This window comes from Apodemus sylvaticus, chromosome 4, assembly GCF_947179515.1.
Source record: "Apodemus sylvaticus chromosome 4, mApoSyl1.1, whole genome shotgun sequence".
Taxonomy (NCBI): Eukaryota; Metazoa; Chordata; class Mammalia; order Rodentia; family Muridae; genus Apodemus; species Apodemus sylvaticus.
Genome location: NC_067475.1, coordinates 54,776,275 through 54,799,110, shown reverse-complemented (window position 1 = coordinate 54,799,110; position 22,836 = coordinate 54,776,275). Strand labels below are relative to the sequence as shown.

The 22,836-nt window shown below is 42.9% G+C and overlaps 1 protein-coding gene across 2 annotated transcripts in view; it reads right to left on the bottom strand.

Annotated features, from left to right (window-relative positions):
• The window catches only part of Gpsm2 (G protein signaling modulator 2), a 40,001-nt gene extending 17,482 nt beyond the window's left edge, over positions 1-22,519 (bottom strand). Inside the window, exons 1-7 of one of the 2 annotated variants that reach the window (XM_052179421.1) lie at positions 22,228-22,519; positions 11,563-11,863; positions 3,194-3,415; positions 2,726-2,861; positions 2,093-2,235; positions 1,243-1,366; positions 1,021-1,136 (exon numbers count right to left, since the gene is read on the bottom strand). In XM_052179421.1, coding sequence (XP_052035381.1) covers positions 1,021-1,136; positions 1,243-1,366; positions 2,093-2,235; positions 2,726-2,861; positions 3,194-3,415; positions 11,563-11,618 — 797 coding nt within the window. In that variant the 5' untranslated portion in view covers positions 11,619-11,863; positions 22,228-22,519. The remainder of the gene's footprint in view (positions 1-1,020; positions 1,137-1,242; positions 1,367-2,092; positions 2,236-2,725; positions 2,862-3,193; positions 3,416-11,562; positions 11,864-22,227) is intronic. The other variant, XM_052179422.1, reaches the window with a different exon arrangement.
• Positions 22,520-22,836: the final 317 nt, after the last annotated feature.

The following is a 22,836-nucleotide window of genomic DNA, read 5'->3' as shown; positions in this document are numbered from 1 at the left end:
AGGTCTTACTGTGTCTGAAAGCCGCTTTGCAGAGCAGGCTGGCGGCAAGTTCAGACGGTCCAGACTTTTCTTTTTTAAAGTAACAAAAAAATAGAGAAAGTTTACTAAGGAAAGGCACTCCTAAGAATGGAGCTGGATGACTGGTCTGGGAAAGGCAACCACCAGAAGCTAGGATTGTTTTGTTGTTGTTGTTGTTGTTGTTGTTGTTGTTGTTGTTGTCTGAACTCTGGCACAGGGGAATCTCCAAAGCTTCAATGCCAATCAACTGCTTTCAGTTCAGTCTGAATGAGTGTTCAAACCCCACACGGCAGAGGAAACCCTGAACAGTCCAGAAGGTGCAGGGTGACAACTGGAAGCAGGTGACCCTGTTGTCACCCTGCTGCTAGGCTAGAGGGAGCCTGACACAGAAGCACGGGCTGGCAATGAACAGCGCCTCCACTTTGGTGACAGTCAATGCTGGCAGAGGGGTAAACAGCTAAGAGGCTGGGGCAGTAGAGAAAAACTCAGTGGCCATCGGTAGACACTAAGACCTATCTTTTCTGAAAACTTTTATCTTCAGACAAGTTGGCCTCTTGTACAGCTCATAATCGAGTGAGATAAAGCATGGACCCACATACACCATACACGCTAAACAGGCTTATGAACAACTCGAGATGTGTGGAACTTTAACAGAAGTCGCACAGCTGCTGCTAAGCATCAGGTGAGAGCCTGCATGTGACGGAGTGCCCGCAATCACAGCACTAAGGACACGGAGGAGGACTGCCAATTCAAGGCCGCCAGGTGAGACTCTCAGAAAACAAAATCTGGGGTACAGTGTTTCTTGAGCACTGAGTACCAGGTATGTACTTAGCACAAGGTGCTAGTTCTTAACACATCCTTCCACCCAGTTCTCACAACCCCAAATCCAGGTCCTGATGCTGGCGCACATATCAAAGCCAGGTTTCAGCTCCAAAGCCAATGTAATTTTATGGGATGTATAATTTCTCATTTGACATCATCCACAGAAAATATCTGACTAACTTGTAGTATTCAGAAGCAGTTTCGAATTCACCCAGGAATATGTATGCATTCCCGAGGTTGCTGTAAGCTCTTCTCTCAGCCGCCTTATCTCCAAACTCCTTTGCAATGAGGAGACGCTGGAAGAGAAAACTTTTTTCAGAGATACAACGAAACTTAAAACCACCCAGGCACGGCCCTCACCCCGATGGAGGGGACGACCAGGCACTGCGGCCTTCTGTTTACCTGCTCGTGAGCTATAACTGCATCTCTGAAGTTGCCGAGGAGGTAGTGTGTGTTGCCAAGGTTCCCAAAGGCTCGTCCCTGGGCTGCTCGGTCACCTAGAGCAGTTACTAACGACAGGTTTTCCCTTAGTGATGACAAAAGGTGGCGAAAATGTAAGTTTAGGAACAGTTCTTAGCCCTCTTACAGTCAGTTTGTTCTTTTCATAGCTGAGGACTTAAGGCCTGGGCCTATGCGTGCTAGGCAAGCACTAGCCATGGAGCTGTAGTTTCAGCCCTAGAGTTAATTCCACTTATCAGAAAAAAGTAAGCTATATATAATGTGCAATGGCCTAAAGGTACATTATGAGGCAGGGAAGTTGTGAAGTAGCTGGAATTATTTATTTCCTAGAACATTCACTGTAGATCTTTACTGAGAGTCATCAAGAGATGATCTTGAAACCTTATAGCTAAACAGTTCTATGAAGTTCTACTGGTCAAACACTAAATTTACCCCAAATAAATTTAAGCACTGATATTTCCTGCTTTTACCACTAAGGGGCACTAGTCTGCAGTTTAAGTGAAACTGCAGATTTCTAGCACTAATAACATTTAAACAACTTCATGTTAGCCATTTATTTATTTATTTATTTGCAGTACTTGTTTTTGTTTTTGTTTGAGATGGGGGTCTCAATATGTTGTTCTGAAATTCAGAATGTAGACCAGGCTACTTTCAAATAGGGAGGAAAGGCATGTGCTACCCTAGCCAGTTAATTAGCTCACAATTTTTACATCTTTCAGAAACTTGGAAATCTACTGAGTAAAAAATACCCAGCAGGCACCTGGGCCCACAGAACCACACTGTCTGTACTCACTCATAGAGATCCACGGCTGCCTGTAGGGCATTTCTCACGTCTTCTGGAAACTCTCCTACGTCCTGTGGCCCTGGGCAACCAAAGCTTTTCCCTTTGGCGTGATAAACATTTCCAAGATTGTAGAGCGCTCTTGCTTCTCCCACCTAGATGGAGATGTCGACAAAGCTTACATTCTGAAGTCAGAGGCTGGGGGTTTACACTGCTTAGTCTATGTATCAACTTAATGTGCTATTACCATTGTGTGCATGATGTGTGTGGGTGGTGTGTGTGACCCTGCACACGTGGAGCTCAGAGTGCACCCCCTCCAGCTTTCTGCAAGGGTCTGGGGATGAAGCAAGGCCAGCAGGGTTACAGAGCAAGTGTCCTTACCCAGTGAGCCATCTCGCGGCCCCCAATACTATGGTCAAGGAAAGGACAGGTCCCCAGTGCCCATCCACAGAAGGTCAAACGTGATTTCACTCACAAAGAAGGTCCTTTTGCTATTTGCTTTTCATATTTAAAAAAACAAACCCTTTGTTTTCTCTTTGACTTTTGTGTATGAACATCTTCCTTTGCAGACAGACCATGGAAGCAGTGCTAGAACACAAAACTACTTCAGTGAAGCCACTGTCATTTGGCCCACCACCTTTATACCTTGTCATTAAGTTCTCTGGAGATATCCAGGTGTCGCTGGCAACACACTATCGCTTCATCAAAATTACCAAGCACCTTTAAGGTGTTTCCAAGATTGCCGCTGGCTTTAGCTTCCCCGAGTTGGTCTCCAATAGTCCTGGGAAATAAATTTGAAAAACAAATGATTTTTAAAACTTAAGAGACAAAGAAGGAAAAGGCCAGTTTTCCTAGAGGACAAGCAACCTAAGATAAAACGCATTCATCTTGGAACCTATTTTAAATACAAAATTGAAACAGCTTTCTCTAGTTAATTTTCATGCATTTAATTAAACTCTAGGACTGCTCCATTACTGTTCTGCCTAAAAATTAGTTTTCAAAAGCAATATCATTAATTAGAACACTTCAAATATACTGTTGGTTTTTTAGGTGAACGGGTTTTGTTTTAAGTACGAGTTGAGTGTAGACAGAGGATATAAAAGGCTGGATTACCTTGCCAGGGTTAAGTCATGGTGGTGGTATTCTAACGCTTTGGCATAGTCATGCAAGTAGAAGTACGCGTTGCCCAGTTGGCTGTAAATAGCGCTGAGTGTTTTGAGGTCTTCAGTTCCAACTTGAACTGCGGCTTCAAAAAATGACACGCCAGCACGGCAGTCCCCTGACTTACACAGACGTTCTCCTTCCAAGGCCAGCTCAAGGCAAGAAGCTTCCATTCTACAAAATTACATAGGACAGACCTGTTACAACTCTATCAGTGATTTTAACTCCCAATGCTATAATAAATGTGGACTTTGTGGCTTCCCCCAATCAAACTGACGATTAGTTGAATTACAAATTACTGACAAAAGAGTAAACTTAATTGTAGCAACAGTTAAAGTGCCTACTCAAATTTCTGGGCCTCAAGGTCTCTTCAACTGAGCCGATAAATGTCTTATATAGTTTGTTCTAAATGGCCTGTGTAGAGCAACCCACTTTACTAGTGAGGCTATCTAAAGCAGTGTTTCCATCCACCCATCCATTATTCCATTCACGTATGTCAGTCTCATCCACCACACACAGACACAGACAGACACACTTTACTCTTTCCTTTTTTTTTTTTACCAGTATATTATACCAGCAGTTATAGTTTAAAAGAACAAAAGAACAAAGGAACCAAATATCTTGATCCGGAGGTGGAGGGCTTAGCTGGCACAGCAGGGGTAGGGAGCACACACCTTCCAAGCATAAGGACCTGATTTAATTCCCCAGACCCATTGAAAGATGCCAGAGCTGGCAGATGCTTGCCACCTCGGCACTGGAGGGGCAGTGGGCCACGGGCTTGATGGCCAGCCAGTCTAGTCAAGGTGGGACCTTCAGAGCAATGAGAAACCGTCATAGGAGATGTATGGTCTTCGTGAGAATGGCATGCCAGGCTGTTCTTAGGGTCATCACTAAGGACACGGGTTTGTAAAAGTAGAAAATAAATCTGACACAGCTAGAAAAAGTAAGGACTCAGACCAAGAGAGCCAGCTGCAAGCTTCAAAGCCGACTCTGGATTTACATAGGAGATTTACCAGCAATCTGTAACAGGTAACAACTTTAAACTTTATACTCTAGTGTTTTTACAATTCTAAAGACCTATCCAATGTCCAGTGCCTGCTCTACAATAGTAATGTTGCCTTCAACACATGAGCCTATAAAGGCAATCAAGTCAATACATTCAAGGTTCTGACATTTTGTTTCAATATTAGATGGAACCAATTAGACATAGGAAGGAAGAACTAAGTATATGGGAAGATAAAATAAGTCCAGTCAGGAATGTGGCCAGCTATATTCTTATTCTTAGAGTTTACTTATCCTCTCATCACAGTGCCACACAGGTAGGTGGCGCACTCATGCCCCGGTTCCTCTCACCACACAGGCAGACGGCGCATGCTCAGTAGCCTCTCACCACACAGGTAAATGGCACACTCATGGCACCCTCTCCCTGAACTGCCCAACTGTTCTTCTTCTTCGCAACAAGCAGTCGTCCTAGTGTGGGGGGTGTTGGCTACTGAACTTAGAGTTGCCTGAAAGGGCATGAGTCTTTACTGGGGCTGGGCACCTTACCGTGGCTACAACACTGGGAAAGTGACTCCTGTCTCCCAGCAACTGTTAACTGCCTACTGCTCTTCAGGAAGAGGTGGGGTCTCGGGGCCCCTCCCCAGTCCAGGATGGAATGTTGATGCTGGGCCCAGTCTGGTGCAGGTAATTAGTCAGCTGTACTTGTAGATTATTTTTCCTCATTTTTCCTTTGAGTCAGCCTCGCTATGTAGCCAATGCTGGCCTTAAACTGGAGATTCTCCTGCCTCAGTCTGCAGAGTGCTGGATTTGCAGGCATGCACCACCACAGACAGCTATTTACATTACTTTATATACAGGTTTGAAATTAATAAAGCTTATTTTTGTCTTTCATGACTGAAAACTTCCCTTTACATGAAAGGTATTAGAGGAGGCATCTGAACTGTTGTTTGTCTGATTCTGAAACCAACGAACATCTACGAATTACAGAGGGAACCATTTGGAAAAGGGAAAGTAAGTGTATATGTACATGTGTGTGTGCACACTCATACACACACACACACACACAAAACCTTCCTATTAAGATTTTAACTACATATTCTAATTTTCTAATTGTGTAAAATATATCAAGCATTTTCTTTTCTAGGAACAGAACTTAAGAATTAATTTCCAGAATTTCATTAGATGTCTATGCAAGGAGATTCACAGCATTAAAATATTGCTAGTAACCGTCCATCAGGAGAGTACTGGTCACAGTAACTACAAGCAGAGCTCGACAGATGCTCAGTGGTTAAGAGCACTGGATGCTCTTCTAGAGAATTTGGGCTTGATTCACAGCACCTACCTGCTAGCTCCTAAGTCTCTGTAAGTCCAGTCTAGGGAATCAGACACTCTTTCTAGCCTCCTTTGACACTGGGCACATGGTGCTCAGAAATACCAGCATATAGAACACCCACACAGTAAAATAAATAAATAAATGATATGCCACCATACATGACACATGATTTCACAGAGGGAGAGGGAGAGTAGGTTAACAGTTACAGACAACAGTACCCTCAATTGAGGATGACTGGGCATCAGAGACAAACACTTATTCATATGGAAGGCATTTACAGATGAGAGCTACGTGTTTGCCTTCATCCATATAAAGCAAATATCCATGTAAAGCATCATTAGTAGAAATACATGACCTGGATTTGCATGTTTATTTATACATGATACCATCAGTCCAAATGACATGACATAACAAAATTTAACTGTAGACACAATGACAACATGAGAGTTACACATTTTGGGAGATCAGGCTGGCTGCCAGACGTCCAGATTAGTGCCCATCCCAGCTGTCCAGGAGGCTTCTGCCAGCGGCTGATGGGAGCAGATGCAGAGACCCACAGCCAATCATTAGGCAGAGAGAGGCCAAGTTGGAGATCTCCATCGATCGATCGATCGATCGGGTCCCTCCCCTGGAGCCCTGAGAACCCTTTGGAAGAGTGGGAGGTGTAGAACCCAGTGGGCTTAAGGACACTAGGAGAATCTACTGAGAATCAACTGAGCAAGGCTCACAGGGGCTCACAGAGACTGAGGTACAATCACAGAACCTGTGTGGGGCTGCGCTATGTCCTCTGCGTATGTTATGGTTGTTTAGCTTGTGGCTTTGTGGGACCCCTAACAGTGGGAGTTCGGGTGTCTCTGACTCTTTGACCTCTCTTGGCAACCTTTTCCTCTTATTGATTGCCTCACCCAGCCTTGATATGACAGTATGTGCCTAGTCATATAGTATCTTGTTGCAATGAGATATCTCTGTGAGGCCTGTTCTGTTCTGAAAGGGCATGGAGGAGGAGTGGATCTCGGGGAGAAGTGAAGTTGGGGGATCCTGGGGGAGTGGAGGGAGGAGAAACTGCCATCAGGATGTATTGAAATCTATTGTAAAAATTATTTTTTAAAAAGACACTTTTGTTTGTGCATGCATGTGTGGGTTTGCTTGCCTATGGTAAAGTTGGGAGGTCAGAGACTGAAGTCAGTGTCTTCTCCATCACTCTCCATCTTACTTTTGAGACAGTCTGCCCCTAAACCTAGAGCTCCTCACTTTGGCTATACTGTCTGGTCATGAGTAACTCACCTGTGTCTGCTCCTAGTGCGGAGGTGACACACATGTGCTATCAAACCCAGCTGCCACATGGGTGCTGGACTCAGGCCTCATGTTGTAACCTACTTTACCCACAGACTGTAGGTCCAAATTACATGCTTTATAAGACATTTTATGTAACTGTCACCAGAAACAATAACAGCCAATTGGAACCCTGCTGGCCTCACTGTCCTCTGAGATCATAAGAATGCTCATAGGAAATCCTAAGTTATTATAGTAGCTAATGTCTGAAATAAAACTCGAAACTCTCTAGGGGACTGTTAATGCAGAGACATAACTATGACTCTATTATATATTATGAGGAAACACGTTAATATTATTATGTCAAAATCCCCAATTCCAATCAAATGTTTGTAATTGCAAAACATAGCAAGCTAAGCTTCTATACTTTCAGAAGAACACTAAATAATGACAGCAAGTAGTTCCCCATCTTGTTTGTCACTGTGAGAGTTACAGAGTCACCTCATTTGTCTATCAGTGGGGTTGAAAACAAGAACATACTCAGATGTAGAAAGGAACCAGGGCAATACCTCTCCTATAAAGCTTCTTTAGTCTTTCTAGGTGCCCTGTCTTGCTGTCTAATCCAAGGAACTACTTTGAATAAATGTTAAGAGGACCTATCATCTACGATGGTTTGCATCAATTATCACCTTGACTGGATCGCACTGGAGAAAGCTTCTGAATGCATCTGTGAAGGTTTCTGTACTAACTGAGGTGGACTCATCCTAACCGGGGCAGCGCCTCTCACACACTGGGATTCTGGACTAAATATAAGGAGGAAGTGATCCCTGGTTATGGACGGAAGGCAGCCCCTGCCTCACGCCCTGGCTACGCCTTCCCTGCTCTGATGGACTGCACCCTCAGACTGTGAGCCAAGATAAACCCTCCCTTTGCCAAGTTTGGGCCAGGCATTTTGTGACAGTATTCAGAAAGTAATTAATACAAACGGATCAAACACTCGGGTGTAATTCCTCATTTGTGTTATTCTGACTTCTCAACTTTTATTTTCTCACTTCTACATCTAGCATCTTCATTACTCCTTAATTATAATTTATTACATTCATATTAGATCAGTCAAAGCAAAAAAGGATAAAAATCCTAATGCTGCATTTAAAAAATATCTAATAATACAGATTATATTCAGATCTGACTCCTCAAAAGGATTCCACAGTTTTCCAGGATAGGTGATGGGAGTCCGGACTTAGGACCCAAACAGGAGTACTGAGTACTGTCTACCGCATTCTTTCACACACCTCATCTGTGTGTGTGTGTGTGTGTGTGAGTGTGTGTGTGTGTGTGATACATGCCAAAAGAGGCCAGAAGAGAGCAACGAGTCCCTTGGAGCTGGATGGGTTTACAGGTCGCTGTGAACCTGGCATAAGTGCTAGGATCAGACTTGGGTCCTCTGTGAGAGCAGAAAGCATTCTTCATTGCTGAGTAATCTCTCCTGCTTGTGGTTTGCTCCTTTTACTTGAATGCAATAGTGTTACTTTTATAATATCCAAATATTGAAGTGGTTATTATTCATGTGACAGGATGAATAAGGACAGGTCCCAAAGAAATACAAAACTATGAATATGACATATTCATCTCTCAACTTCAGTTACCAATATGATCAATGTTTCATCTCTACTCCTAAGCTCACTCCAACCCCAGATTATCTTGAAGTAAATTCCAGAATGTGTGTAATTTCACTAATAAATATTTAATGTACATTACTAAAAGTACTTTTAATATCATTAAGGACTTGGAAGAAAGAGGTAGGATTACAGGTGTACAGATGCAGCCAGGGTTGTGTTTGGTATATTTTAACTACAGATAGTCTTTCCTCGGTGAAGTCCTATAGCAGCGTGCAAGCAGGTGGGACCTGTGATGGAAAAGAACAAAACTAAGTCCGTCCTCAGGCAGGGGACCGGTCCTTTCCAACTTATCTACAGTTCCCATACTGCATTGGAAGTGTAACGCTCTTCACAAGGATCAGGCAGATAACCGTCGCCCCAGGTTCATCTGATGGGTCTGTCCAACCACGTATGTGCAACAGGCACGTAGGCAAACAAATGCTAAGCAGCTGGGTCTCCCTGAGGCCCTCACAACCAGGGAAATAAGGGAAAGAGAGAGGAGGGAAGATGGCCAGACAGGAGAACGTAAGGGTCACAGTGTGAGCAAACTGAGGAGCTTAGAAAAGGTTCTTCTCTGTGGTCTCTGGGCTGAATCTTTTAGACACTAAGTAGAACTAGCTATGCCAAGAAAGCAGGAAGGGGATTCAGTTCACCATGCAGAGCGTAAGCAGAAGCCCCGAGACACGGAGCAGCACAATGTGCAGAGCGACGGAGACCCACAGAGGCAAGCGTGTGGGGTGTACAGACAAGTACAAAGGCAGGTGTTCGGCTTGGCTGTGCCCAGGCATCTAGGGCCACCCTGGCTGCACAGAGAGCTTTGTTTTCACTGAGTCCCCAAATGGCAAATTTAAGGTGAGTTGAGGGGGGAATGTTGAGAGTATGAACCAGTGCAGGGTGGGAAGGCTGCGGATGTGCAGAGTGGGCAAAAAAGGGAAGTTAACTTTTAGGTCTGGGGAGATCCAGCCTACGGTTAACAAGACGGTACTTCACACTAAATGTTTCTCTAAGCTTGAATGCCTTCCATTCTCCTTCATTTTATTCTTTCTTTCTCTTTTGAGATAAGGTCTTACTTATGCTATAGCCTAGATTACAACTCAGTATAGCTCAGGCTGGCCTTGAATTCCCAGCAATGCTCCTGCTTCAATCCTGAGTGTTGACATTACAGGTAGGAGCCACATACCTCAGACTTTAAAAAAAGGTACATCTACTTATCATGTTTGTATGCATGCATGCATGCATGCACTTGTATGCATGTACTACAGCATGCCAGTGCAGCAAACTCTTGAGTGTCAGTTCTCTCAGGCAATGTGCACATCAGGGGATTAAACTCAGGTCATCCATCAGCTTATGCTGCGAATGCATTTTCCACTGAGCGATCTCACCAGCCTGACAGTCCTAAAATATTAGTAAAAACGTCCTTACTGGGCAGGGGAGATGGTCACATTAGTAAAGTGCTCACATAAGGACATGAGTTCTAGGCTGGTAAGATAGCCCAGTAGGTAATGGTGCTCAGCACCAAGTCTGTGACCTGAGTTTCATCCCCAGATTCCACACTGTGGAAGGAGAAAGCCAATTCACACAGTCTTCTGACTTCTTAATGTACAGTATGGCATACACAGCCCTGCCCCCAACACACACACACACACACACACACACACACACACACACACACACACACACGAATGCATTCACACTAAATAAATGTAATACATTTTTTAAAGTTAAAGAGTTAGAGTCTAGAATCTGCATTTAATAACCCAGGTGTTACTATAGACACACTCGTAACCCCAGTGCTGGGGAGGCAGAGGCTGGTGGATCCCAGGCCTGCTAGCTACCACCCTGGTAAGTCCCAGTCCATCAAAAAGCCTTCTTTAAAAAATTGTAGAGCACCTGAGGAATGACACTGAAGTTGTCCTCTAGCCTCCACAGGCACACAACACACATGTGCACACAGAGAGAGGGGGGAAAGGAGAGAGGGAAGAGGGGGAGAGACTATAACCTTTCTTGGCACTGTCTTAACCCAAACCATCTATTTCACAGTATAAATCTCCTATTAAACACGTTAAGACATGGAAGATTTAGCTGGGTGGTGGTGGCAGCAGCAGCGCACACCTTTAATCCCAGCACTTGGGAGGCAGAAGCAGGCGGATTTCTGAGTTTGAGGCCAACCTGGTCTACAGAGTGAGTTCCAGGACAGCCAGGGCTACACAAAGAAACCCTGTCTCAAAAAAAAAAAAAAAAAACAAAAGCAACAACAACAACAACAACAAAAAAGACATGGAAGATTTAATAACAAACACCATTACACAGGAGATTTTGAGTGCAGACTATAACTCAGTGGCAGAGCACATGCCTACCATACACAAGGCCATGGATTCAATTCCCAGTAAGAGAGACAGACAGACACTGACTTGAATTCTATGCACTATGCCACGCACTATGAACCTCTGGTGTCTGTTTCATTAATACATTTTGAGAATGAGTCTACTGTTATATATTCATCTTTTTAAATAATTGTTTTCTGGTTTGACTAGAACTTCTAGAATAAATGTCAGATAACAACAGAGATATGTTTGCTCTGTTCCTACTCTACCAGAAATGTCATTAGTATTTAATTACTAAACTTTAGGCTAGCTATTGATTTGCCATGTTTAGAAAGTACATACTCATTTCCACTTTATTTAACTTGTCTGTTTTGAAAGTTTAACTAGGAAAGATCACCACTTAGAAGCTGTCACAACAGCTCATCAACCTATTACCCACAAAAGTCTTAAAATAGATTCCAATTTTATATTTACAATGCACAAGTTACAAAATATAAAGCAGCTATTCACAAATTCTCCCAGAGAACATTAATAAATTACAGTACTGTCTTTACTGCCATTTTCCCACAAAAGTATACATATCTTTCCACTACCACAAAACTCTGCTTGCAGAACAGACTAAATTTAGTTGGTATATTTTGAGAACTTTGAAATTAAAAATTGAACTGAACAAGAATTAAATGCATATCTAAGCAGATAAGCAGCCATGCACTAAGAGAGCAGTAGTCTTACCTGTAGCGGACATGAAAGGAATGGTCTTCCCTCATGCTTATCAAGTTTCCCTCCATCCAGTCATATTATAACTGAGAAAATGCGAAATTATTGTGTCCTGGGCCAGGCCAGTCCTTCACAGCGCAGGGCTTTGCAGAGCACTGTCCAGTTAGTACATTAATGAGTTGGTGTTAATACATCCTAAGCTCCTGCTTCTTCTTTATTAATAATGCAAGGAGGTCAATGTCAGACAGCTTAAAGGTTCAAATGTGTCCAAAATCCTTGCATCTCTGGCCCCTTCAGCAGCACTTCAGCAACATTTCTGCAAAAGGAATACAAGATGCTTTGCTGAAGTCCCGTTAAGATTAACCTAAAGTAACTTGAGCTGTACACGATCAGCTAACACTGTGGACCAGACAGGCCAGTCACTACAGACAGGACTGTCAGCATGGAGGCACAGATGTGACTTTAGGAGGTTTGGTTGAGAAGTTCACTTCACTGGTTGGGAGTATAATCTTCTTATGTAATTATTACTATAATGGAAATCATGGGAAAAAGCAATGTATCAGATTAATACCTTAAAATAAAATCATGATACTTTGAGCTTTTAAAAACTGCTATTAACAGATCAAGTGAGGATCCAACAACTGTCTAAATAAGTCAATGAAACTCTGCAAATCTGCTCTTTCAAGGATGATACCCCACTGGTAGTTATATTTGCATTAATGTGCAAGTATATTCTATTTAAGTGCGTTAAAATAGTTGCATTAATATTAAATAGATACAAAAAGAATTTAGAAAATATGTATATATGAGAAAGAATGAGGCAACAAAAGATTTACATGACCCAGTATAAGACAGCCTGCACCCTCACTGCCCCAGACTCTCCTGGATATTCTGACTTCTCCTCCACCTTCACTTCCTGTCAGATGACCTCTGGCTGGACTCTGTTTATCATTCTCTTGCTTATCTCAACTTTACCACAAGGTATGCTCAGCCCTAAGCAACACATTTCATTTTCTATAGTTTGTTCAACATTACGATTCTGAGATTCACTTAAATCATTGTTCCCCATAGCTCTAATTTGCATATTTTTGTCTCCACAGCACACTCCATTATATAGCAAGTGTATTTTCAATCTGCTATTGGCAGGCATTTGGATTGCAAACATTTTTATTCCTATTTTTTACTATTATTAAATGAATCACCACAAAGATTAATTATTAATAATCTGATTATTAGTTTGGCAGCAGAGTAGATGTTGTTAGGAAGAAAAATAATTAGATGAATACAAGGAAAAAATTCCTACAGAGCAGTGGGTGCAAGAAGGAAGGAAAGAGGCTCTCAGGGATGTAACAGGAACACCAGAAGGAAGGAGCAGATAGGATCTTGATGAGCCAAGGTGGAGCAGTCTCCAGACACAGAGGCACCGATCAGCTGATGGAAACAGCACAAGCCCTGACCAGCTGCAGAGATGCCCCGTGCCCAGACAGACACACCCCGGACACCAGCGTGAGAGGGAGAGCATGAAGAAAAATGTAACTGTAGAGTCCCAGACCTTCAGCACTGTAAACAAGCCTTTACACGCGAGACTGCCCACCATTTTACTACATTTGCAAAAGGTGAACGGCTGTTGCTTGTTTTGAGTCCTACTGTGAGGCTGTCTCTTATTTATTCATTTCTACCCATCTGTCCAGGTTTTTCTTCATGCTGCCATCTACAATAAAACCCAACTCTTCTTCTACGTAGCGTCCCGTGGTACACCTAGAGCACAGTCGGACTGTAAATAATGAACAAGCCCTGCTCTGCAGGGAATGCCTTCCAGTGGCAGAGCAGTAGGGAGAGGTGGGCTGGCTTTGGGAGCCTGAATGTTTCCTTGAGGAAATGAGGTTTTCACATAAGCAACCAGCCTGGCACGTAAGGAACATACCCCATTCTTCTCCCTCTCCTTCTCTCCTCCCACAAAGGAAGCAATAACTTCAAGATGAAAAGACAAGTCACAGTTATTAGGCCAACAACTCTCTTCCTCCCCCTCCCCCAATCCCATTGTGTATCTTCCCCCTTTTAAAAAAGGTGAGGGAAGGGAATGAATGTGTAGCTGCTCTGAACAATAGCTCTAAAGTGCATCTAGGTTACACAGCTAGCTAAAAGGGCAGCCAGACAGTTGTCTATTATTCACTGTGACGTTCAGCCTGTCATTTATAAAATGAGGTGCAAGGAAAGGTATTTGGATTTGTCTAACTTTAAGTTGTATTTAAATATCTTGTTACCTACAAGATAATAATGAAATTCCAACTTTTACTAATAACTGAAAATGTCAACCTCATACTATAAAAATGTAAGCTCTTCCCATGCTTACTGAATTAGCAAACACATACAGATGAAGCTGTCAAATATCTTACTTGATGAAAACTGCACATAAAACCACATTGACTGAATGACTAGGCAACTTTGTATGATTTTTTTTTTTTTTAAATCTAGGATCTCATATAGCCCAGGTTAGTCGTAACTCCCTATCCTTATCTAGCCAAGAAACTCCTGATCCTCCTGCCTCCAACTCTAAAGTCCTGAGATTAAATGTATGCCCCCCACAAACGACTCCTAAGGAAACTGTTATTATGGTTTTAGGACTCTCATATTCATCCCCCAAGTTCACTCTACATTACACTCTGCACCAACTGCGGAGCATGCTATTCTCCCTCCTCTTTCAACGCAGGTCCCCCGTGCTACACAAGTGCTCTTTTGTTTTATTTTGTTTGTTTTCATGACATAGTTTCTAGTGTAGCCCTAGCTGTCCTGGAACTCACTCTACAGACCAGACTGGCCTTAAACTCACAGAGATCTACCTGCTTCTGACTCCTGAGTGCTGGGATTCAAGGCCCTGACATCTTAAAAACACTCACTAAGCAGACAGGCAACTTTTAACTCATGATTCACTGCTCTAACCACAGCTGTCTACTAGGTGTTTGCTATGTTCCTGGCTGCATAGTTAATGATTCATATTTAGTACAACATTTGGGTATGTGCATATCGATATACTGAAATACTAGAAGGATACATCCATGATATATAACATACACACACAAAACACACTAATTACATTGACAAGGTTTTAAACAGTTTGCTAGAATAAGAGATTTTAAGGATAGAAACTGCACACGGATGTGAGAACTCTGAAAGAGCAGTGAGAAGCCATCGCCTGCAGGAAGCAGTAATCACCCGCAGCACCTCAACGATGTCGGAAAACCAAGGTCAGCAGTGGCAGCTTTAGTCTGCCCACAAAGAAACAAAGACAATGCAGTATTTCCCCCATACCCCAGAAACAGTCAGAAGCACACAGAAAGAAGTGGCATGTACCTCTGTTTCCCATGAACTCTGATTAGAGACTCACACAGGGAAACTCCACAGACACAGCTAGTGGACTTCAGCTACTGTCCAAGGTACACAGCCATTGTAGATTAGAGGTCCTGCCCAGGTTTACCCCACTGACAAAAGTTCAACAAACCACACGAAGGGGGTGGGGAGCAGACGGGACACAGCTACATTTTCAGCATCCGAGTTTATCTAAACTATGTGCTCCTGACTTTGCCGTAAAGGACAGTAACTTTTAGTCTGCTTCTTTCCTTCAAAGGCCCACACAAATGCAGCTGGAGGGATGGCCCAGTGGTCACCAGCATGTGTCGCTCTTACAGAGGACTTGAGGTCCATTCCCAGGCTCCATTCTACTCTCAAGACTCACAACCGTCTATAAGTCCAGTTCCTAGGTATCCATCCGATGCCCTCTTCTGACTTCTGCAGGTACCAGACATGCCTGCAGTGCACACACATACATGCAAGCCAAGCTCTGATGCACATAAAAGAAATATTTTTTTAAAAATCTATATATATTGGCAACACTTATTAGATAATTTACTTTTCTTACCTCCAAGTCTGGAGATCTAAACTCTGTAAGCTTTTACTTCCTATTAATTGCCTCTAAGGTAAAAATATTCAAATTCTTTAAGTCCCTTCAGTTTTAAACATTTCTATCAATATAAACAGGAAGATGTACAAATAATCAAGATAAACTCAAAACAAGGTCCTGCTCTATTAGAATTCAGAGCACATGCTCTAGTAACACACGTACATCAAGGTGATTATGGAAGAGATAAAGCAGAATGCCAAACCAGCCTCTTCGAGAATAAACTTGGTCCTAGGTAAGCTGGTCGTTTTGTGTCTAATGATTCATCTGTAAACAGACAAGAATTTAATAACCTAACTCCACCCCACCTTGGTGTTGAGGTCTGAACCTACAACTTCAGGCATGCTAAGCACGTGCTCTACCCCTGAGCGACATCCTAAGTTCCCTCTTCAAATTCTATCTCTATTCGAACTCTAGTTGAAGAATAAGTGGAAACAAGTTGGCAAGTAAAAAAATTAATACCAGCAAAATTGAGAGAACAGTGTTCTTAAGGAAGTGGAGTGTGGGTGATGCATCAGTGGGAAGGGGAAACATCTGCAAGCACATGCATGCTACATATGCATGCACACACATATACACTAATTCCTATGTACACACCACACACACACTTGCTTACATACACATACTCACTCCCATGCACATACCACACATGCATAACACATACACACACACACACACACACACACACACACGCTAGAGAAATGGCTCAGCACTTATGAGTCTGTATTATTCTTGTAGATGATCCAAGTCTAATTCTCAGCATGCAATGCATGTCGGGGGCTTACAACCACTTGTCACTTTGGCTCTAGGAGATCTGACACCTCTGGCCGTACCTGCTGTCATACGCACATATACACACGATTAAAAATGAATCTCAAACTCCTGATTTAAAAAAAAAAATAACACAAAACAAAAGAGTAGGATGCTGATAAGGGAGAATCTGAGAAGCATGCTTGCCTGGACGGCAAAGAGCATGGTATACAAAGCCGAAAGGTAGCAAAGGTTTGAGTTTATTGTGGTCAGTCAATAAAAAAGCTCAAGTCAACAAAGAAACACAGAGTTCCCCGTGTGAGTCTCTAATCAGAGTTAGATGGGAAACAGAGGTACGTGCGACTTCTGTGTGCATCTGTCTGTTTCTGGGGTATGGAGGAAATACTGTAAAACTTGACATTAAAACACAGTACTAACATGAGAAACCAGTACCCTATGAGAGATGGTCAGACCTGAGAACAGCTGTGACCTCGCTCATGCCATCAGAGGAAAATGAAGACAGAGCCCATGAGGCAAGCCAGGGGCAAGACTGACAGGAAACCAAGCTGACAGAACTTCCAAGATCAGTGAAACAGTAATGGTGCCCACAGCAACCAGCAACTGGACTACGACTACACCAACTACACCTCGGAAGAAAAACATGGACTGCCTACATGTGTTAAACTTGTAATTCACAAAGTATATAGTCACCAATGATAGCTAAAAAATTAGCATCTTAAGCTAGAAATACAAAAATGTGAAAAATAGGTTAAGGTCTGGGAGGAAGAAAGGTCTGAGGGATAGATGCTCCTGAATTTATTATATCTTTTATCATTGTGATCCCTTCCACCATGAGGCCCAGGGATCAAACTCAACAGCCTGGATTTCCACACATCTTTAAAGCTAAAAACTGTTAAAGAACTCTCAATCTTCTGTCTTCTTTTTGAAATATAATTTAACAAAGTAATTCAATGGCAAAATTAAAAATAAATTCTACCAGGAGTAAAAATAAATCAAATTAATAACACATAAAATTCCTCATTCTTCATCCAACATACTCTGTAAGCCAGTGACATAAACTATATGCATAATACTATAAGCTGGTGATTAACTCAAGATATATCATCCATCGATATCTAAGTGCTAAGTGTAGTTTTACTGTTAACTGACATAAATGCTGAGTATATAGTACTTGACACAATCCAAGTTAATATAATGAACACAGTCAGGCACTTCAGCAGGTAGGTCATTCACAACTGAGTCCTGGGTCTCTAGAGGCTACTTACATAGCACCAGCAGAAAATCTAGAAACTTTTTAAAAAGACATTCTAAATTTTAATTAAGCATAATGATATATATTCAGTACTTTTTAAAGGACTATTCATGAAAAAAAAAACATTAAAAAACAAAACAAAGCAAAAAAACCAACCAACCAGCCAAACAACAACACCCGAGGTCACAAGAAAGGTTACAACCCAAAAATACTAAAGCAAAAACTAAGCCCAATTTCTTTTTTTAAAAAATATTTATGTATATGAGTACACTGTCGCTGCCTTCAGACACACCAGAGGAGGGCACTGGATCCCATTACAGATGGTTGTGAGCTACCATGTGGTTGCTGGGAATTGAACTCAGGACCTCTGGAAGAGCAGTCAGTGCTCTTAAACTCTGAGCCATCTCTCCTGCCCCCTAAGCCCAATTTCTAAAACAACAACAACAAAAAACAAACAAACAAAAATATACATTTCTTATTTGTAGTCTATTAGTTAGTAAACATGTGTTTGAATTTTACCATTTTAGAGACCACACATATTAGACAAACATTATATATGAGTTCAAAGAAATAAATATATATAAAATAGTCCTATGACTACTATTATTAGAGGAAAAATATTAGTTAACAATGATGTGATGGTTTGAATATGCTTGGCCCAGGGAGGGGCACTATTAGGAGGTGTGGCCTTGCTGGAGTGGGTGTGGACTTCTTGTTGTGTCATTGTGGGTATGGCTTTAAAGCCCTCCTAGTCTTCTCCTATTTGCCTTCATAACAAGCTGTAGAACTCTTAGTTCCCTCTACCCCATGCCTGCCTGGACGCTGCCATGCTCCCCACCTTGATAATGGACTGAACCTCTAACCTGTAAGCCAGCCCCAATTAAATGTTGTCCTTATAAGACTTGCCTTGGTCATGGTGTCTTTTCTCAGCAGTAAAACCCTAACTAAGACAAATGGGAAGTATATGACTCTAAGAAAAGGTGGACACCAAGCACTTGAAAACAACCCACAGCCATTCATTATCACAGTAATTCTCTCACCTGTGACTTCCCTTTTCAGTTTCAATTACCTAGTCAGAGGTAGCCCAAAACGACGACACCTCAATTCCAGAAAGCAAATGTATCTTAAGACTTTACTTATGAGCCATTCTGAGAAGTATGATGAGGTGCCCTGTTTCTACCAAGAACGTGAATCATTCTGTGTCCCGTGTATACATATCCATGCTGTATATGTCACCTGCCCTGTTAGTCATTTACCAGTAACTATTCTGATCTGTAGATGTCACAAGTCTTCCCTCAAGTAATTTATTTTATTTAATAATGGCTTCAAACCACAAGAGTAGAGATGACACCAATTTCATTACAGTATACTGCTTCAGTTGCTTTATTTACTTATTTTATGTATTTACTTTTATGTGCATTGGTGTTTTGCCTGCATGTATGTTTATGTGAGAGTGTCAGATCTTGCAGTTACAGACAGTTGTGAGCTGCCATGTGAATGCTGGGATTTGAACCTGGGTTCTCTCAGTGCCCTTAACCACTGAGACATCTCTCCAGGTGGTTTATGGATTTATGTTATTATTAGTTATTGTTAACTTAACTTCTTAGTCTAATATCTAAGCTAATTATCATAGGTATGTTCATATAGGCTTAGGACCTACTCAAGGTCTCAAGACTGGAGGTGTTCACAGTGTACCCCCTGAGGATAATACAGGCCATTGTACCATGGTGCTCAACTATCAACATTAATCAGTCAATACATGTACATGACAATTTAAAAGCTGAACAGTGAAATTGAAAAGAATTGGCCCTTCTTCAGTAACAGCACTAGATCAGTTCTCTTAAAAAGGCAGCACGAGCTTCAAACATTTTAAAGCAAAAATGAATCCTAATTGAAAAACCTTATATCCAACCAAAGAAGGAAGGGCTCTAGAAAGTGAGCATAGGCTCTCTTATATATATATATATACACACACACACACAAAATCTGATATATAAAACAAATTATTAATCACCTTCTATGGAAGGAAATGTTTCTACTCAGCTTAATTTCATAAGGTTATATGATAACACTAATTTAAAAAGGACAAAAATCCCAAACTCTCTGTGGAACAAGGAAATGTGTACTGTAGGCACTCTGAGGGATGGTAGAACTTATTAGGCAAACAGAGCAAGGCATTCTATTTAAGGGAAGCCACTGAAGCAAAGCGAAGAGGTGGGGTGTGCAGACTGCTTCTGGGAAGGAGTGCAAGAGAACAGGACCAAACTGTGAGGCTTGCACTGTCTGGCTGAGGCACCAATTTGGCTGTGTGTGTGTGTGTGTGTGTGTGTGTGTGTGTTTTGCAATGGGAACCTTGTAGGATTATTATTATTTTTCCAACAAAGAAAAGCAAAGTTACATATTAGGATGAGAAACAGGCAGCATCATATAGGGCAGGATGAGGAGATTAATGTGAAAAACACTGCAAAAACTCAGCACTGACTAAGGATCCTCCTCTCTGGCCACTCAGAACACCAGTACATTATTATGTGCACCACAGATGTCCAACAACCTTCCTTTGATTGCTTGCCTAAGACAAAGCCTGGGAGTGATGCTGGGGGTGTAACTCAGCAGAGTAGGGGCAGGTGAGGGTAAGGACTGGGGTTCAACCACCTGGACAGCAAAAGATAAAACGGAATTCTGTAAGAGCGCAAAGCCAAAGGTTTATAACACATTTCTGTTTACCAGTGGAGAAGGCTATATTTGTATTCTTGCAGATTTAAAAAAAGTTTTTGCTCTATGTTTTTAGAAAGGTTAAAAGATATGGGAAATGTTATTGGATTTAGAACACAAAAAAGAGCATGGTTGGAAGGGTAGAGATACCCCTCCATGCTCCATAACAAGCCACCAACTGTATGTGGTTTTAAGCTGAATAATGTGCCATAAACGGGATTCAGAGACACGTGGCGATTTAAACGCAGCATAGTTGCTGCTCTGAGATCAGGCAGCAGTGCCAATCCCATCAGTAACCTATTAATTACACAGCCTTAAAAGCAAATGCCCATGGTTGATGGGTGTGGGTGTAGTTTTTTGGTTTGTTTGTCTTTTTAGGTAAATCTTGGTGTATTTTATGGATAAGAAAGGTGAAGGCTGAGGATGTGGCTTGTTTTTGCTTAGCATACACCTGCCCTGAATTTGACCCTAAGCGTGGATGGTGCATACCTGTAATCACAGCACTGGGAAGGTAGGGAAAGGAGGAACAAAGAGCTCAAGGCCAAACTGAGCTATCTGAGACCCTGTGTCAAAACTACAGGAGAGGGGGCTGAGGGGTAGGGGGTGGGGGTCTGTGGGGGGGTGGGAGTCAGCCAGCAAGCCAGCCATTTCACACCAGGTAGAATTTGTGCATATTTGTAATCCCAGCTACTGGATTGAGAGACAGGAGGATTCCAAGTTCCAGGCCAGCCCTAAAAAGTTAGCAACACTAGGTCTCAAATAAATAAATGATCTGGAATTACCTCAGTGATAGACCTCTTGCTTACTGTTCATATGGCTCAGGGTTCAAAACCAAGTATAGAGGCAGTAAGGCACGGGAGCCACACTACATTCCATTACTTTTGTAATTAGTCTACTATTAAACCTCAGGTCTACATTAAAATATACTTGTAATATTGTGTATCTGACATACTGAAAAGTAAGTTAAACTACTTTTCTGTGGGACATGCTTCCACAATACCCGACAATCTCTGAGTTCATAACCAGTCCGATCACTGAATTATAAGTTAGAAATAGTTTGCAAGAGGGGCCTATGAATGCCTAGAACTGGCCCGGCATCCCTGAGCTCACCTACGCTTGTCTCCCCCATCCCCTCAGTCAAATGACAGCGACCTTAGCTTTTGTATTTCTTCCTAACGAATTGCTGCTCTAGCATGTAGAAACTCCAGACAAAAATGCTCTTTACCAGAAGCTATCACAATGGTTACTAACAAGCGGGAAAATCTACAGTTTAGCCTTCCAAAGAGGTAGTCTGAAAATTCTGATCCGCTGGTGACAAAAACTTACAACACAAACCACACAGCATCCAACTCAACACAAGGCACCGCGAGGAAAGTCAAGAACTCACCTCTTCTAATTCTACAGGGAGTTTAAATTATGCATTAAGGAAAATAAAAATTTCCATCATTACTCGTTTCAACAGAGTTCAACTAATACTAGTTAAAGCTACCTAATACAAGGAAATAATGTTTTCCACTTTTCATTTGAAGATAAGTTCACAACTTTCGGGGTAAAGTCTCAACATTTTACGCTTGCTTTAAAACTGGTTACAACGATCTATCAGTTTCGCCTGCCAGTAGAAAATCGACGTCTGGGCTCCGAAAAGTTCAGGAGTTTAAATGTGATTTGACAAAACTGTCTGGTTTGGAAACCCGGGCCCGCGGCGTGCCTGGGATCCGAATCCACCGGGATTCGGCTTTGTATCCACGGTCTGTTACCCTCCGAAAACGCGTGAAGTCGCTGTATCCCAGCAAGTATTTTCACTGTCTGCAGAATCCCGGTCCCCAGTCTCCCCTCACTTACAGGACAACAGCCTAAGTTGCGCGGGTGCGAAGCCCCCAGCGGAGCTCCGGGATCCTGGCGTCACCTGAGCTGTCGAGCCTCGGAGGTCCGGAGCTCCCGCCCCACACCCCCACAAGCCCCTCTGGGTCACCCCTCAGGCTCCGCTCACCTCCCTCGGGCCGACGACTCCAGAGAACAAGGAACCGCTGCAGGGACGGGCGCCTCCGGCCGCAGACTAGGGACCGCGGCGCTTCCCCGAGGCGGGTCCCCGCGGCGACGCCGAGCCAAGCAGGGACACCGCGGGAGGCTGGCGCACGCCCCCGGCGCCCGCCCCCGGCAGGTCACGTGGGCCAGAGCTTCGGACTCCCCCTGGCCTCTCCGAGGGTCTCGCCGTCAGCAAGGTTCCCTCAGCGTCCTGGCTCCTCTGCGCCTGCGCCTAGCTCCAGGCTCTCCCATTCAAACTGACAACGCCCCGCGTCTTTTGGACCGACCAATGGCACCTGTGGGGCGGGGCTAGGAGGGTGGAGGGCGGAGCTAGACGAGCCAGGGCTCCTTTTAAATATCTGCGGATTTACTTCTTGGACTGTAGCGCTTGATTCTCCTATGCTCCGGATAGATTCTCCGCTACCAGCTAGAAGCTATTGTCCTCGAATTTCTCCTTCAGAGCCGAAAAGTGAAACAATAAACATCAGAGTTCAAACTGGGTCTAGTTCAGACTTTGAACCCAGGAGCCCCAGTGCAGTGCCTCTTTCCCTGCAGGCTCAGTCCCGCCCTGGGA